The sequence below is a fragment of the Elephas maximus genome, chromosome 22 (assembly GCF_024166365.1).
Source record: "Elephas maximus indicus isolate mEleMax1 chromosome 22, mEleMax1 primary haplotype, whole genome shotgun sequence".
Lineage (NCBI taxonomy): Eukaryota > Metazoa > Chordata > Mammalia > Proboscidea > Elephantidae > Elephas > Elephas maximus.
This window is the reverse complement of record NC_064840.1, coordinates 21513094-21525101: the sequence shown is the minus strand read 5'-3', so window position 1 is coordinate 21525101 and position 12008 is coordinate 21513094. Positions and strand designations below refer to the sequence as shown.

The 12008-nt window shown below is 48.4% G+C and overlaps 1 protein-coding gene across 1 annotated transcript; it reads left to right on the top strand.

Moving 5' to 3' along the window:
- The first annotated feature begins 4286 nt into the window (after positions 1-4286).
- LOC126065547 (tubulin alpha-3 chain-like) lies at positions 4287-11352 on the top strand. Its single transcript, XM_049865669.1, has 4 exons — positions 4287-4422; positions 5317-5465; positions 5775-6455; positions 11023-11352. Exons 1-4 carry the CDS (start codon positions 4302-4304, stop codon positions 11317-11319), a joined length of 1248 nt encoding a protein of 415 aa, XP_049721626.1. The 5' UTR covers positions 4287-4301; the 3' UTR covers positions 11320-11352.
- The last annotated feature ends 656 nt before the right edge of the window (positions 11353-12008 follow it).

Here is a 12008-nt window from a genome sequence, read left to right as displayed (position 1 = left end):
TATACACACAGAAAAAAGACTTTTAAAAATCACTGAGCTATTAATGTTTATCTCTAGGTTGTGGGTTTATAGGTGATTTTTATTTTCTTTACACTTTTCTGCATTTTCCAAACTTTCTACACTGAATATACATTACTTTTAAAATCAGAAAATGAGTATTATCTTAAAACAGTATTTGTTTATTTAAAAACAATTAATTATTTAAATAACAATTGTGTGCTCACTTTGGTTGGAGCCCTGAGAAGAGACTCACTTGCCTAGAGAAGAGGCAGGGAAAGCAACTGACCTCCTCCCCTTTCCCTGGCTCTCTTCTGGCCTCCCTCACCCCCTCCTCTTGTTGCCAAAGCAATCTAAGGGCAGGCCTGATCCCGCTGTTCGGAGGCTCCCCTAAATCAAACCAGTTGCGGTAGAGTCCACTCTGACTCATGAAGACCCACGTGCGTCAGAGTAAACTGTGCTCTACAGGGTTTTCGGAGGCTGATTTTTTGGGAGTAGAGCACCAGGCCTTTCTTTCAAGGCACCTCTGGGTGGACTTGAACCTCCAACCTTTTAGTTAGAGCAAGCACCTTAACCATTTGCACCGCCCAGAGGGGTGACTTCGGGGTCTCTAAGAAGGGGGAGTTAAGGGTCTGCCTTGATCAACCTCTAGGGAGAGACCAGAATGAGATGCTGCGTTCTGGTGATGAGCTAGAGTACGCCTGGATTCCTCCCCACCAGCTTTTCCCAGAAGTGAATACACACTGGATCTCAAAATAAAGACAATCTTTACAGAAAGAAAGAATCAGGTAATCGTTCAAAGGTCCCCCAAATGGGTACTATACCCCAACTCACCTTTTTCCTTTCTTTCGGTACCCGGGTCCCAGCCCAGGCATTCCTGGTCTCCGGAAACCCACTCCTTCTCACTAAAGGAATCAATCAACTCCTGCCTGGTTCCCGGTGCTGGGTGGGAAAGGGCTTTCTCCAAGGTGAAAGAGACGGGACAGAGAGGGTGCCAGCACTTTGGGTGAACGCCCGCGAAGGCCTCAAGGAGGCCGCCATGTTTGCAAAGACCTGAATAAGGAGCGCGGGGCAGAGCAAGTCTGGTGCACCCGGCAAGGACAGCAGCCGTTCCTGGTGAATGGCAAAGCCATTCACAAGCCGGTAGCACACGTGAAGGTTAAGGCCCAGCACCACGCACCGGCTGCAACATGGCCGCTCTAACCGCACAGACAGAGGGGCCTCCGCCGCTCTGCGACCGCCTCCTGCGACCCCTTAGCTTTCCCGCCGAGCCTGCATCCAATCAGAAGGTGCCACCGCTCACGTGTAAAGATGTGACCAATCGTTGAGCAGAAGATCAGGGTTGGGCCCGCCCAGGGAAGCTCTGGACCAATGGGAGGGGGGTGTTGGCAGGCCAATCCGGGCAGTGGGCAGAGCAACAGCGGCAGTTGGGCGTGCGGCTGCGGCGGTTGAGGTGAAGCGGCGGCGTCGGAGGCAGTAGCGGAGCTCACCATGGTAAGGCCCTGGGCGGGCCGGGCACTGCGGGCTGGTGCTTGTTTGCTGGACCCTGAGCACTCCCCCGCAGACTCCCGGTCAGGAGGGTGGAAGAGGGGGCCACAGGAGGTGGCTGGAGGGTCAGACCTGGACACACTGGCCTGCGGAGCCCCGAGGGTGGCCTTGGCGCGAGGGGTGCAACCTGCAGGGCGAGGGGTGGGCGGCCAGGCCTGGGGCACCTCGAGGCCTGGGGGCCACGGAGCGGGTGGGTGAGCCCACGGGGAGGAACCACGGGCGTAATTACTGTGGGCATCGAGGGCAGTGGTGACCCTGAGCATGGCTGGGGAGAAAGCAGAAGGCACAGTGTCGCAGCTACCCAGAAATTGTGTTTGAAGAGCCAGCGTGGCTGGAACGCTGCTTGGGGGAGAACTTTTGTTTAAGACAATGCTGATGGCCCTGACTCAGTAGGAAAGGACTAGATGAGAACATCTGGGAGAACAAACAATAGTGTCGGGTTCCTGAAAAGAGTTTTTGGTCTCAGGACCCGTCTACACTGTTAAAAATTATTGTCAGGTGCCGTCGAGTGGGTAGTGACCAATGCGATAGAGTAGAACTGCCACATAGAGTTTCCTAGGCTGTAATCTTTATGGGAACAGATTGCCAGGTCTTTCTTCCACAGAGCCACTGGGTGTGTTCAAACCACTAACCTCTTGGTTAGCAACCCAGCACTTAACCATTGTGCCACCAGGGCTCCTTTAAGGACTTAAAAGTGCCTTTGTTTATGTGGGTTATGGCTGTCTATGTTTGTCCTGGTGTAAATTAAAATTGAGAAAAATTTAAAGTATTCATGTATTTATTTATCCACTTAAACAACATGTTAACATAAATAATAAAGATCAATTTGGAATAAATGTAGTTTGCCAGTTACCCTTTTCAGGTAAAAATCATGTTCCCTGAAAAAAGTGGTTAGTTCAGCTGGCAACTCAAACAAATGCACAAGTGCTTTTCCTTGAGACAGTTCTACTACTGTATGTGGCAGAAGTGTTTTATGTGTATATCCCATTTCCTCACAGTACCCAAGGGTAGAGATTTAATAAAATCAATCATTTTTATTGCTTTATCGTGGATTTTCTAAGTGAAACTGATTTTTTTTTTTTTTTTGTAATTTGAGTGTATAGTAAGAATGCAATGACCACTGGTACAGTTTGGTGCCACTACTTTATTTTTTTTGCTTTTGCACCATCAGTGCAACTGTCAACACACTGAAAAGGGCTAGTAACCTAGTCCTATTATAAAATTGGTTTTATCTCCATGTACCTCTGTGAAGGTCCTATTTACCTCTGGGCATCTGGGAGCTCCACTACGATTACTTTGAGGACAGTTGCTGGGTAGGGGATGGGTAGAAAGAATGAACCCTTAACAGGAGGAGGCAGATCTTTATTTCACGGAAAGGAAGGAGGGGAGATCTGTTTGCAGATTTGGTGACAGGAAGTTGAAACTTCTGGGTAAGTAGGGAACAAGGTCAGCTTCCTGGAATAGAAAGAGAGGAGATGGCCTAGAGTTTGAAAAGAAAAGGAAATTTCACGTAATTTTTTCAGAGAGGAGAGAGAACTGACTAAAGAAATGTAAAATCTGATGATCCATGTGAGGTGGGCAACGATGAATTTATTGCAGCTTTCTATTGAAAGATAGGAGTGATTTTCCTGACTACTTTGGTTAGTTTCATTGGTTAGATAATCAGAGATGGAGATGGCCTCACTGACCACTGAGCTCCTCACCTCCATTTTGCAAATAGAAAACTGGGATCACAGCTAATTAATGATCCTACAAGGGCTGAGTAGTAGAATGTCAAATCAAGCAACCTGTGAAGTATAGAGTATCTGGATTTAAGTAAGGCAAAACAAATAACACGGATTTGAAAGTGGCGTGGTTGGGTGGATTCCAAAGGACTTTTCCCGTAGTGTTAATGAGAATCTAAAAAGGTACTATTTACAAAGCTATGGCCGGTGTTTAAGGAAACCCAACAAAGGAGGGTGTGGTATCCCAGCACTTACAACTTTATGAAGACAGCCAACCGTCAGAATTTGTGATCTTGATAAAGGGACTCCAACACATGGCAGACAGGCAGGGAGGAACCCAGGAACGAGCACCCTGACCATAGTCCTCTAACCTCTCTGTCTCCTGCGGGGGCCACCATTGGTCAAACCAGCCAGAATGGTCAGCTTCTGGAGCAGAGACTTGGGTGGGAGTGAAAGGAGAGAGGCTCTAGAGGGGCAGATGGAAGACACCTACACAGTGATCACCTGGGCTTGGGGCAGGGTGCCCTGCAGCCTAGTCCACTTGTCCTTACCTCACTCTCTTACCTTATCCTTTGGTCAGGACACCATCAAACACTGGTGTATTTCTCAGAGAATCACTGTGATGGTAGGCATACCGTGGAGTTTATTGACAAAATCTGACTTGTAAGTTTAAAAATAATTTTTGGGTAGTGGCAAACACTTAGATTTCAGGATTAAATTTATAGTTAGGCACTTAGTAACTAGAGTGATTTAGAAGAGGTCACCTTTAGAAAGATAAAAGGGTCATATGAGCCTCATGAGAAATAAAGTTTGAGAAAGCTGTAGATACCCTGAAAGAGTATAAAACTTAATTTATAATGCTTTGCATGCCATATAGTTTCCAGTTGCCTTGAAAATGAATGGGTTTCCCTTTCGTGTTCTGCTTCACAGCGCGAGTGTATCTCTATCCACGTGGGGCAGGCAGGTGTCCAGATTGGCAATGCCTGCTGGGAGCTGTATTGCCTGGAACATGGAATTCAGCCCGATGGTCAGATGCCAAGTGACAAAACCATCGGCGGTGGGGACGACTCGTTCAACACGTTCTTCAGTGAGACCGGGGCTGGCAAGCACGTGCCCAGGGCAGTGTTTGTGGACCTGGAGCCCACCGTGGTTGGTAGGTCCTCGGGCACGAGATGGCAGCTTGCCTGGGTGGTGGGAGAGCCGCGCTAAAGCCCCTCGTGTTCCCCTTTGAGTCCCTTTGCAGAAAGGACAGGACCCACAGGCATTGTTAGGGGACAAACTGAAAGTGTCAGTGGCTGAAGAGTCTGTGGGACGCAGCCTCTAACTTAGGAAAGCCTACCCCTGGGGAAAGGCTGCTGTGCCAGCAGTAGAATGGGCTGATGGGAGAGTCACTCAGGCTGCCTTCTCCTGGGCAGTGGCTTATGTAGACCCGCCTGCTCAGTGTGGTGGGTGCTGGCTCTGTCCTTCATGCTGTGCATACTCGTGCAACAGTTTGGACCTGGATTTTGGGATTAAAAGTCTAAGTTAGAAGATTCCTTTGGTTTCTCCACATCAGAAGCCCAAGGTGGTTTCCAACAAGAGCTGCCAAGAAAGCAGCTTTCAGGGGCCACCCACAGGTGACAGAATGCCACTTTAAAGCTAGTAGGACCAAGGCTGCATATGGGGCCCTGGTGGGACTGCTTGGCAAAAATCACGCTGACCCAGTGACTGTCTGGTATTTAGGGGATCTTTAAATCCTACCCCTTGATGCAGCTACAGGTATAAGAGAAGTGTGGGACTTCCCGTGTGCGTGCGTGCGTGAGAGCTGTGTTTCCCTTCACCTGAACGGGTTGAGCCGGCTTTTGTCCTGGGAGTTGACTTCACTGCCCTATAGCCATAAACTGCATCTGTGCTTTGCGATTACACAAGGAACGTTTTCTACATGACACTTAGGCTGTTGACCTATGAGGAATAGCATCTGCTTGTAGACTTGACTAATCTCCAATCTGTCCATGTTGGTGAGCACAATAAGCCTTAGAGGCTCACAGAGTGTGTGGTCTGCTTGCAGATGAAGTGCGCACGGGGACCTACCGGCAGCTCTTCCACCCAGAGCAGCTCATTACTGGCAAGGAAGATGCAGCCAATAACTATGCCAGAGGCCATTACACCATCGGCAAAGAGATCGTCGACCTGGTGCTGGACCGGATCCGCAAACTGGTGAGGAGAGGGCGCTGAGGAGGCCTCGTACGAGTGCGGTCCTGGACGAGAGAGTAGGCTCGGCCTGTGAGTGGTAGGTCGTTTTGGCAACACTTGGGCCGGAATTGTGAGTCCAAGTGCACTTACAAAGGTCTTCCTTTAAAGTGTGCATTGAATTAGATCCATAGAGCCTCATTGTCTCCTGTTATTTGCTCTGCATGAATGGCGTTGACTGGAAGGTTTGAATCTGTGTATACCACAGAGGGAAACAGAGGGACCTGACTAGTGGCAGCTGTGCAGGCGCTGCTCACGTTGTCTGCTCTCTCTCAGGCGGATCTGTGCACAGGCCTGCAGGGCTTCCTCATCTTCCACAGCTTCGGGGGAGGCACCGGCTCGGGCTTTGCGTCTCTGCTCATGGAGCGGCTCTCGGTGGACTACGGCAAGAAGTCCAAGCTGGAGTTTGCCATTTATCCGGCGCCCCAGGTCTCCACGGCCGTGGTCGAGCCCTACAACTCCATCCTGACCACCCACACGACCCTGGAGCATTCCGACTGTGCCTTCATGGTGGACAATGAAGCCATCTATGACATCTGTCGGCGCAACCTCGACATCGAGCGGCCCACGTACACCAACCTCAACCGTCTGATTGGGCAGATCGTGTCCTCTATCACGGCCTCCCTACGATTCGACGGGGCCCTGAATGTGGACCTGACGGAATTCCAGACCAACCTGGTCCCGTACCCCCGCATCCACTTCCCCCTGGCCACCTACGCCCCGGTCATCTCGGCTGAGAAGGCCTACCACGAGCAGCTTTCTGTGGCTGAGATCACCAACGCCTGCTTTGAACCGGCCAACCAGATGGTCAAGTGTGACCCTCGCCACGGCAAGTACATGGCCTGCTGCATGCTGTACCGGGGGGACGTGGTCCCCAAAGATGTCAATGCGGCCATTGCCACCATCAAGACCAAGCGTACCATCCAGTTTGTGGACTGGTGCCCAACTGGATTTAAGGTAGGAGTGGGTGGTAGTCGTATCTGGCAGAATGCCTCAGATCCTGCGAGGTAATACTGTCCCCAGAACCCGGCCCTCTGGGGAGATGGTCCCTGTTCCGTGGCAGCTAGGCTACAGGGAGAACAAGTTTAGAAAATAATTTGCTAAGGGCCTTATACTTTACCAGTGACTCTATGTGCCTGAATTTCTTAAAACCACCCTGGACAGTTCACTGGGCAGTATTAGCATACCTTACACTAGATGACTGAAGGGGGACAGCTTTAAGGTCCAAATGTGTGGTCACAGTCTTAGGTCTGGACTCCACATCACTCCACTTCTCACTTTAGAGATTTCTCAGTCCTGGTATTTTGTGTTAGAAGTGGTACTTTTTAGACTTTTCACCTAATGTCACTCTATTTTAGGCAACACATAGGTTTCTGTAAATAGATTGAAGTTAAAATGCATTATGCAGAGTTGACTGTAGGGGTGAGGGCCAAGTCACTGCAGTTTCTCCAAACCTGGCTGGGGAAACTGCCTTGTACACAATGCTTATGGGGCTCCCTCAGCCATATTTAGTCTCAATGAAATGTCTGCCAAGAGAAAAACATGTACTTTGAAGGCAGATTTTAGAATGTCAGACCTATTACGATTACCAGGCTGAGTACCTTAGCCACACCTGGGTCCCTTAGCTTTGTGCCCTCCTTTGTTAAAAGCCCTTGTCCACAGTTGGTTTACTGCTTTAGACAAAGCTTCAGCATGGACGGTGAGCTATGGACCTCACATTCGTAAGCCCTGGTGAGACCGTAAGGCATTGTGGAGCTACAGGTTCTAGGGTCACTCACTCATTCCAAATTGAAACTGACAAGAGAAAGCAGCAGGAACATGTGTCTCCTCCCATTTGCAGCGGCCATAGCTTTAGTGGCTACACAATTTGTTGAACCTGTCTGGTCCTCTGTCAGACCCACTTTAAGACAGGCTTAAGTCCATCACTTCTGAGGGTTTATTTTTAATTTAAAGTGACTAGCAGAGAAGGGTAAAATCTACAACAGATTTCACTGACCTCGGTGTACCCATTAAATCTTACAAGGCTTGCAGACCTTGGAGGTTACAGGTAGGTAATGAAAACTTCCATTCCACGTGTCTAATTACCAAGCTTCTCAACTAGAACAGACATTTTTCTTCTAGTGCGACTTTGGAAGGGGAGAACATCCAAGGCCCTCAGCTGGGAGGCACTGTGGGAGATGTGTGCTATTGTCTGGGTTTCTACCTGGCTGAGTCTCTGGCTTTTGTGAGCCACTAGCAAGGCCAGACTGTGGGGCCGGTACAGGAAGTCGTAGTCCCCTCCTGTCCCCACAGAAAGGTCCAGACCCAAATGAACCTCTGCTGTGAGTTCTTTCTTGTCATTCTGAGCGTGCTTTCACCATATACTCCTTAACAGCCATTTACTCAGGACACTTACTGTCAAGGCGTCTTTGCAATGTTTAAAAATGTTTATTATAATATGTATGTGGTAAAATGTTAAAACAATGTAGAAGCCTGAAAAACTGAAGTCCTCATCCCCTTCCCAGAGGTTTTTGTTTATCCTTCAAGAGATGCCAACAGACACAGACTAAGGATGCCCTTTCCTTTCGAGCAGGTTACAGATTCAACTCACTACATATACGTGGCCAGAAAGACCAGGAAGATGGCAACACTCCCACTTGGAGAGGCCAGCTGGCCTTAGAGCTGCAGGGTACCCCTAGGTCAGAGTGAGAAGTCCCCTGTGCCCTTCTCCCTGCCACTCCCAGCTCTTCTGGAGACTAGGTGCTGCTTACCCATCGGGGCAGGGCAGGGCAGCGTCACCACCTCAGCATGGTCCTTTGTTTTTTATCCTCCATTATGCTGTTCCCCTTGCCATCCAAGGTGCCAGCCTGTGTCTGTTACTGTGTTGGTTTTTTTGAAGCCTAAGAATAATTACGTAGCATTCTTGAACTTGCTTTATTTTTTTTTTTTTTTTGGCTTTAAAGAACCGTTCCAGAGGCTAAAAGTCCAAATCAGGGTCCTGGTCGTGCCAGTTACTTCTTTGGACCTCTCTCCTAGTTTCTGGTGTCTGCCAGCAATCCTTGTTGTTCCTCTGATTGCAGACAAATCTTCATGTGGTGTTTTAGTCATCTAGTGCTGCCATAACAGAAATACCACAAGTGGATGACTTTAACAAAGAGAAATTTATTTTCTCAGTCTAGTAGGTTACAAGTCCAAATTCAGGGTGTCGGCTCCAGGGGAAGGCTTTCTTTCTCTGTCGGCTCTGGAAGGAAGGTCCTCGTCCTCAATCTTCCCCTGGTCGAGGAGCTTCTCAGGAACAGGGACCCCATGTCCAAAGGATGCGCTCTGCTCCTCGTGCTGTTTTCTTGGTGGTACGAGGTCCCCAACTCTCTGCTTGCTTCCCTTTCATCTCTTGAGAGATACAAGGTGGTACAGGCCACACCCCAGGGAAACTCCCTTCACCTTGGATCAAGGAGGTGACCTGACTAAGGGTAGTATTACAATCCCACCTTAATCCTCGTGACATAAAATTACAATCACAAAACGGAGGACAACCACACATGGCCTAACGAAGTTGATACACAGATTTTTGGGGGGATATAATTCAATCCATAGCCTGTTTGTCTATTCTGCTTTTTCTGTACCACTCAGAAATGATGTTTAGGACCCACCCTACTTTGGTATAGCTTCATTAACACAACAAACGAAAACTATTTCGAAACAGATCATATGTACAGGTACAGGGGTTAGAACTTCTGAATTTCTTTTGGGGGACAAAATTCAATCATAACATTAGTTTTTAGAATAGTAAAATGGTTAAGTGCTCAAGTGCCAGTGTCTGGCCAACAGTATTTGTATTTTGGCTCTACTACGCATGGCTCTGTGACCTTGAGCAGACAACTGACCAATCCTCTCTGATCCTCCCTGAGAAATGGGGAAAAGTTACTGTCAAGCTCAGTGCCTGGCACATACAGCTGCTTTACTTTTTGCATAACAGTGCACCTTGGAGACTACAGAGTTCTTTTTAATGACCATAGATGGTGTTTTACTGTGTAACTGTATTAACTCTTGATGATGATGTTAGTTGCTGACTCTGACACAGGGCAGCCTTATGTACAACAGAACAAAATGTTACCCGGCTCAGTATCATCATCACAATCACCATCATGTGTCAGTCCATCATTGTGGCTACTGTGACAGTCCATCTCACTGAGGGTCTCCCTTGCCCTCACTGGCCCTCTACTTCACCAAACATGATGTCTTCCTCTAGTAGTTGATCCCTCCTGATAATGTAGCCAAAGCAGGCGAGTCAAATAACGTGCTTTTCTGATCCATAAGGTTTCTATTCACTAATATTCAGAATTCGGAAGTAGATAACCGGGTCTTTCTTTCTAGTCTCTTAGTTGGGAAGCTCCACTGAAAAGTTCATGGGTGACCCTGCTGGTTTCTGAAATACTCGTTGGTATAACTTCCAGCAACACACAAGCCACCACAGCATGACAAACTGACATGATAATTTAATTCTCTATGATAGACATTAGTTTCGAGCAGCGCTTGGAATCAGTTTGGAACTGTTCAGTAATTGCCGACTTAAATGAGGGCATTGTTGCATAGCAACCAGGTCTCTTGCCTTGGATTTTGACCAAGTGCTCCACTCAGAGATGATGTCTAACAATGCTGCTTTGAATGTGTGTTGCTCTCTCCACAGTCCTGCCATTAATCCAGTCTCCTGCATGGGTCCCAAAATTTTCAGGAGCCTGATGCTTTTCTGTTAAAAGGTGATCTCAGGGAGTTTTGATTCAAGGTTTTGAAAAGCGTCTCAGGGCAATAGCCTCAAGGAGTCTTTTGGTCTCAGTGGTCCAGTTAATCTGGCCATTTTTATAAATTTGAATTTTGATCTGCCTTTTTCTCCCATTCAACCAGGATCATGTATTGTGACCCTGGTTGGGTAAGTCAGTGGTGGTAGCTGGGCACCATCTCGTTTTTCTGTTCTCAGGGTAGTTGAGGTCATGCTTGTGTAGGCAATTAGCCTTATAGACTTGTTTCCTCTCTGTGATTTTTGGTTACCTTCATATTCTTTGGCTCCTGACAAGTAGAGACCGATAGTTATATCTTAGATGGCTGCTTGCAGACTTTTAAGATCCCAGATACTACTCACTTCACTGGGATGCAGCACATGAACTTTGTGAACTATATTGTGCCAATTGATGGAGTTGTCCCATGAGACTAAGGTCCTCTTCCTACAAACTTAGAAAACCAATCCCACAAAGTGTTCAGTTATGTCCGAGAAGTATCAGTAATTATGTCTTCTTTCAATATATGTGCCTGCACACACATATCTGTACTCAACGTGTATAGATACTACGACCTGTGCACACTTACGTGCACACCTGTACCTACCCGTATACTTATTTGCCTATACTCATACATATGTAATCATATGCTGGTTTTGTGGTCATCTTTGTGTCTACAGTAATTACTTAAACTGGACCCACAGCTTTTTTTTTAAGCTATCATTTCTGAGAGCAGTATTAACCTTATCTTCTGTCTTCCCCTTGTGTGACAGGTGGGCATCAACTACCAGCCCCCCACCGTCGTCCCCGGGGGAGACCTGGCCAAGGTGCAGCGCGCCGTGTGCATGCTGAGCAACACCACGGCCATCGCCGAGGCCTGGGCTCGCCTCGACCACAAGTTCGACCTCATGTATGCCAAGCGCGCCTTTGTGCACTGGTACGTGGGGGAAGGCATGGAGGAAGGCGAGTTCTCGGAGGCCCGGGAGGACCTGGCGGCGCTGGAGAAGGATTATGAAGAGGTGGGCGTGGACTCCGTGGAAGCAGAGGCCGAGGAAGGGGAAGAATACTAGATGGAGTGTGGCTGGCAGCCATTTATTTGTATCTCCCCGACTGTAATTTACAGATTTATCTATTAAAATTTCTGTATTGAGGCGTCCCGTCTCTTGTGCTTCATTTTGACAAAATTCCCAATCCAGATACCTGGCTTTTCAAAGAGATTTCTAGAGGGGAAACATCCGTTTATTTCTTCTCAAAAGAACAAATTAAGCATGTCTGTGCACATTTAATTGGTAACTTACATTACCTCCAGAAAAGCCTCAAAAGGCTCGGTTGAGGGAATCGGAAAAATGCTTTACTCAAATAATATAAAGTCTTTAGCTCGCCATACTTGGTGTTCTCGGGACGGCAATCTGCCTTTTTCGCCCAAAGAGAGCTTTCTGAAATCATGGGATGACTCTGCACCCCGGCTTGGCGGCGTGGAGCCCGGTCCCGCCGCTTCTCCAGGGCAGCGCAGACCCAGGTCGGAAACGCCCATCCTTCCGGCCTCCCCGCGCTCCTGTCCGAGGCTGCCACCGGCGCCCTCCAGCCCATCACACTTCCCTGTAACTAGTGACGGCCGCCCGACGCACCGGCGTCCCTCTGCCTGAAGTCCCTGGCCGGTATCCCGGAGTAAGCTCTGAGCACTGGTGTCTGCCAGGGGGTTCCGGGCAAGCGTCCCGGCCGCTTCTCGTCATCGGGGTTTCTTCTGTGCAGTTAGGGA